The 6,018-nt window shown below is 43.2% G+C and overlaps 1 protein-coding gene across 2 annotated transcripts in view; it reads left to right on the plus strand.

Annotated features, from left to right (window-relative positions):
- The window catches only part of LOC132116474 (aryl hydrocarbon receptor repressor-like), a 28,526-nt gene extending 25,750 nt beyond the window's left edge, over positions 1–2,776 (plus strand). For both annotated transcript variants that reach the window (XM_059525333.1, XM_059525334.1), the window contains exons 5-8: positions 22–130; positions 331–452; positions 1,679–1,881; positions 1,965–2,776. In XM_059525333.1, coding sequence (XP_059381316.1) covers positions 22–130; positions 331–452; positions 1,679–1,881; positions 1,965–2,679 — 1,149 coding nt within the window. In that variant the 3' untranslated portion in view covers positions 2,680–2,776. The remainder of the gene's footprint in view (positions 1–21; positions 131–330; positions 453–1,678; positions 1,882–1,964) is intronic.
- The last annotated feature ends 3,242 nt before the right edge of the window (positions 2,777–6,018 follow it).

Below are 6,018 nucleotides of genomic sequence, written 5' to 3' on the forward strand. Positions count from 1 at the left end.
CGTCTCTGCTTCTCTCCTCAGACGGATGTGATGCATCAAAACGTGTTCGACTACATTCATGTGGACGACCGGCAGGAGTTCAGACGGCAGCTGCACTGGGCCATGAACCCTTCGGCTCAAAGCGGCTCGGGTGCGACTACAGCTGCATACAACACACACACACACACACACAGACACACACACACACACAGACACACACACACACACACACACTCACACTCACACTCACACACACACACACACACACACACTCACACACACACACACAGACACACACACACACACACACACACACACACTCGCTGTGTAACGCTGATGTCTGTTTTGTAGGTGAAGATTTCGTGTTCAGCAGTTTGTTCCAGTCTGACGTTCCTCCAGAGTTCTGCTGCTTCCTGAAGCGCTGCTTCATCCTGCGCGTGCGCTGCTTACTGGACAGCACCTCCGGATTCCTGGTGAGGATTCCTTCAGCTTTGGGTCTGGAGGACAAGATCACACATAAACAGAGGACACTTGCGTACGATCATCTGAATGCTTTTCTTAACCCTTTGACTAATTAGCAACTCCTAATAATGTTTTCCATGGGGCGGCAGTGGCTCAGTGGTTCATGTAGGTTGTCTACAGACCGGAAGGTTGGTGGTTCAATCCCCGGCTCCACCTGACCAAGTGTCGAGGTGTCCTTGAGCAAGACACCTAACCCCAGCTGCTCCCGACGAGCTGATGGTGCCCTGAATGGCTGACACCGCAGTCGGTGTGTGAATGAGTGTGTGAATGAGTGAATCTAAGGCAACTTGTAAAGCTCTTTGGATGGCCATGTGGTCTGTTGAAAGCGCTATATAAATGCAGTCCATTTACCATTTACCATGAGATTTTTCAGTAAATAGATCCCACAGAGAAAGCAATTCCAGACCGGTTTCATGGTTTGAGTCACTAGAACTGCGTCTCTGGGTGTGATTTGTCTTGTGTGCTTTGGGAAGCAGGGTTTGCGGCTCATGTGTAGACGGTTCTGTCCACTATCATCAGTGCTGGGAAGTAATCGATTGCATGCATTCTGGATTATGTAATCAGATTCCAAAAATTAAGTACTTGTTATTAGATTATATTAGATCTTAAAATACCCCTAATCGGACTACAAGTACTTTTTTTATTGATTACATGATTACATATTATTCTCATTCTGCATGCAGGTAAATAAGTATAATATTGTTTTTAGTAGTGTTTTTTAAAAGTGTTTTATTTAGATTGTTGTCATTTTGAAAAGATTTATTTTATTTTTTGTATTTTTATTATTTAAATGATTAGCTTTTTATTAAACTCACGAACCCCAGTTTTGGGAACCTTGATGTAAAATGATGTTTAATGCACTTCATGTTGTTACTAACTACACATGGAATATATTTTCTTTCAATTTGTATTTTTATATCAATACAATACAAGATTATCCAATCCAATACAATGCGCTAATTAACCCTAAGTAATCAAAAACTAGTCTGATTATATGACCTGAAATATAACGTAATGGATTACAACACTAACTACAATTTTCATGTCATTAATTTGGAATCAGTAACAGACTACAATCTGTAAGTAATCTGGCCAGCACTGACTGTCATCTCTGAAGATGTTACGGTTCATAATCAGTGAACAGAGAGAAGACGCCTGATCTTGTCTGTGCTTCCAGACGATGCAGTTTCAGGGAAGACTGAAGCTCCTTCACGGTCAGAGGAAGAAGACGTCGTCCGGAGCGCTTCTGCCTCCTCAGCTGGCTCTGTTCTGCGTCGCTGTGCCTCTGCTCCTGCCCTCCATCGCTGAGATGAAGATGAAGAGCGGCGTGATGAAGGGCAAACACAGGAACCCCGGCCTTCTCACCTCGTTAGATCACAAGTAAGAGCAGGTTCTCTCTCTTGTCCTCTTCATGTGTTGCTGACTGCAGAAATGAGACAGATTTCCCTTTGTGTGTCTCGCAGTGACAGAGACGATGCTTTCAGACATGCCTCGCTCCTGAGCAAAGACAGCGTCAAGTACAAGAGCGAAGGGCCCTACAGCCCCGACGAGCCTCTGGACTTCTGCAAGACGAGCGGGCAGAAGTTCACAAACCTGGACTGTGGCGTCTGGCCCTCGAGAAGCTCCTCGGTCCTCGGCAAACACTACACTAAACCATATCGATCGGCCCCGGGATGTTACAGCTCCAGAGCCGAGGCCTTCATCCCCAAGCCCTTCGGCAGTGACTGTGGCGTCAAGAGCGAGGGCTTCTGCTTCGACGGATACGAGGCTCAGGCGGTGCTGGAGCCGGCGGTGAAGGTGGAGCAGGACTCGGACTCGGAGAACGGTTCGTGGACGCAGATGAAAGCAGAGGCTGGATTCGGAGAGCAGTACTCTTCCTGTCAGCGTCTGAAGGGAGCGCCGTACACCGGACAGTATTACGGCTCCACCCGAGCGCTCAAGTGTGTCCTGAACCGAGACGCCGCGGCTGCCAGCGCATACAACACACACTGCAGCGACGCCTACGCTGACTACAAAGGGTACGTGCAGCACGACTATAAAGCGGGTTACGAGTTCAAAGGTCACGGGCTGCTCCACTGCATCAAACAGGAGCCTGTCGACGCTCCGCTGTGGCACGACGACACGAACTGCTCCATGAGCGCCGCTCACAAGATCAACCCCTACGTCTTCATGCAGTAGCTTCACTCTCATTCTGTCATCATTCATTTCAAAACTGGAAATTCATGCGGTGTGTTTCAAACCCACAATCATCCTATTGTTCATACGCACTCACACACACACACACTCAAACACACACACACTCACACACACTCAAACACACACACACTCACAAACACACTCAAACACACACACACAAACACACACACACACTCACACACACACACACACACACACACACACTCGAACACACACACTCAAACACACACACACACTCACACACACACTCAAACACACACACACTCTCTCACACACACACACACACACACACACTCAAACACACACTCATACACACACACACACACACACACTCAAACACATACACAATCAAACACACGCACGCACACACACACACTGACACACACACACACACATACTCAAACACACACTCAAACACACACTCATACACACACTCAAACACACACACACACACACACACACACACACACACTCAAACACATACACAATCAAACACACGCACGCACACACACACACACACACACACACTCAAACACACACTCATACACACACTCAAACACACACACACACACTCAAACACTCACACACACACACTCAAACACACACTCATACACACACTCAAACACACACACACACTCAAACACATACACAATCAAACACACGCACGCACACACACTGACACACACACACTGACACACACACACACACACACACACTCAAACACACACACACACACACACACACACTCACTCACGCACACACTCAAACACACACACTCAAACACACACACACACATTCACTCACGCACACACTCAAACACACACACTCAAACACACACACACACTCACACACACTCACACACACACACACACACACACTCAAACACACACACACTCACACACACACACACACTCAAACACACACACACTCACACACACACACACACACACACTCAAACACACACACACTCACACACACACACACACTCAAACACACACACACTCACACACACACACACTCAAACACACACACACACACACACACTCAAACACACACACACTCAAACACTCAAACACACACACACACACACACTCAAACACACACACACTCAAACACTCAAACACACACACACACACACACTCAAACACACACACACACACACACACACACTCAAACACACACACACTCAAACACTCAAACACACACACACACACACACACACTCAAACACACACACACTCAAACACACACACTCAAACACACACACACACACTCAAACACACACACACTCAAACACTCAAACACACACACACACACACACACACTCACACACTCACTCACGCACATACTCAAACACACTCACACACTCACTCACTCACGCACATACTCAAATACACGCACACTCAAACACACACACACTCAAACACACACACACACACACACACACTCAAACACACACACACTCAAACACTCAAACACACACACACACACACACTCAAACACACACACACTCAAACACTCAAACACACACACACACACACACACACACTCACACACTCACTCACGCACATACTCAAACACACGCACACTCAAACACACACACACACACACTCAAACACACACACACACACACACACACTCAAACACACACACACTCAAACACTCAAACACACACACACACACACACTCACACACTCACTCACGCACACACGCATTTGAGCGTCTGGTTAGGCTTTGTTTGGTAAGCTTCCATAATATTTTGTTTCTATGCACTTTTTTTATATTGTGAGACTAATATTTCTTTCTCAGTTTGTTCAACAAACATGTACAAGTAAAAATGACTAACATAAAAATTACAATAAAAAAAATTGAAATCTGAAAATTATTGAAATTATTTCATTTGACATTGATTTGAAGGTTCAGGATTTGCTGAGAGTCTAGTACATCATTACAATAATTGGTTTACCTTTAGGAGTTGTTTTGTAAAAGCATTTCATCTGCATTATTATTAATTATTTATAAGTATAAAAACTGAAGGATTTCATCTGTTTGTGTTTAGATTTCAACCGAATCATTTACAGAAATGTCCTTATATATCATTAAATAGCCAAGAGGTGAACAAACACCTAAAAAAGATTGTTGAAGCAGTCCAGTAATAAAACATATTCAGTAATAAATAATGTCGAATATTGAGGCTCTTAAACATTTTTGATGTTAAATTGACTTCAGCACTGATAAGAATGCCAAACATTTCATGTGTTTAATAGAGCACGGCTCTGAAATTCAGAGCTTGTAACTATGACTTTATATAAAACTACTGTTAAATGTAATAACTAATAATGATAATAATACTGCACTTGCACTACTGGGTTAGTTAAGTGAAAGAAACCCTGCCGAGGCCTGATGTCCTCGTGACTCCCTGGTGTTAGACCAGCGGTTTCTGGAAGGTTCATTTGTATCAATAATTTGTATTTATTGTTTAATGGCCTTTTGCACTCTTTCAGGAAGGATTTTAACATGACGTTTTGCCTCTGGCATTTAATATGGGCAATAAATATTAACAGAAGATACAGTAACGTTTTACACAAGTTTGTAGTGAAATCAAATGTGGGTCTTCCTGTTATATTTATTACTTTTATAAAAATAAAAATCTTGTATGACAAAAAGACCATGTGGTGTTGTAGTGTTTTCTATGAATAACAGCAGAAACAATCATTTCCCGTTCTCCTTGTGAACACTTTAATAAAACCGTGTTGAATGTGAGTAATAACAGTGAATTTGTCAGAGATTGTCACAACCGGCTCAAGTAATGACAAAAAGATGGATGCAGTGAAAACCAAATTACCAATTAATCTTTTATTTAAGCTGTGAATAATTAGACTGAGCTCTGATAGAAGGTTTTTGACAGTTTCATCGTAACAATGTATTTGAAAACACAAATGAAAAACAATACTTACACAAATAGGAAAGAAACCAAACACAAAATAACCCCAAACAAAACCCAAGAGGAAATCTTGCTCCTGAACACATTCAACACCAAACTTAAATAAGGAGAGATAACAAGCAACAGGTGCACACGGTCTAGCGGAACAGCGCCACCCACTGGCCGCCGTAACACATGAACACATTTACAGACTGCTTCTCTGGCCAGTATTAAATAATAATTAAATAATTACCAGAACAATTTGTGACAACAAAATGTTTTAAAGCTTCTAATGTAGTGAAAAAAACACAGAGACTAAACTAGTCAGAGCAGAGACGATTTAATCCTGTTTAACGCTGGTCTGAGAGAAAACACGGCAGCTTCACCCGAGATTATTCC

The sequence above is a fragment of the Carassius carassius genome, chromosome 35 (assembly GCF_963082965.1).
Source record: "Carassius carassius chromosome 35, fCarCar2.1, whole genome shotgun sequence".
Lineage (NCBI taxonomy): Eukaryota > Metazoa > Chordata > Actinopteri > Cypriniformes > Cyprinidae > Carassius > Carassius carassius.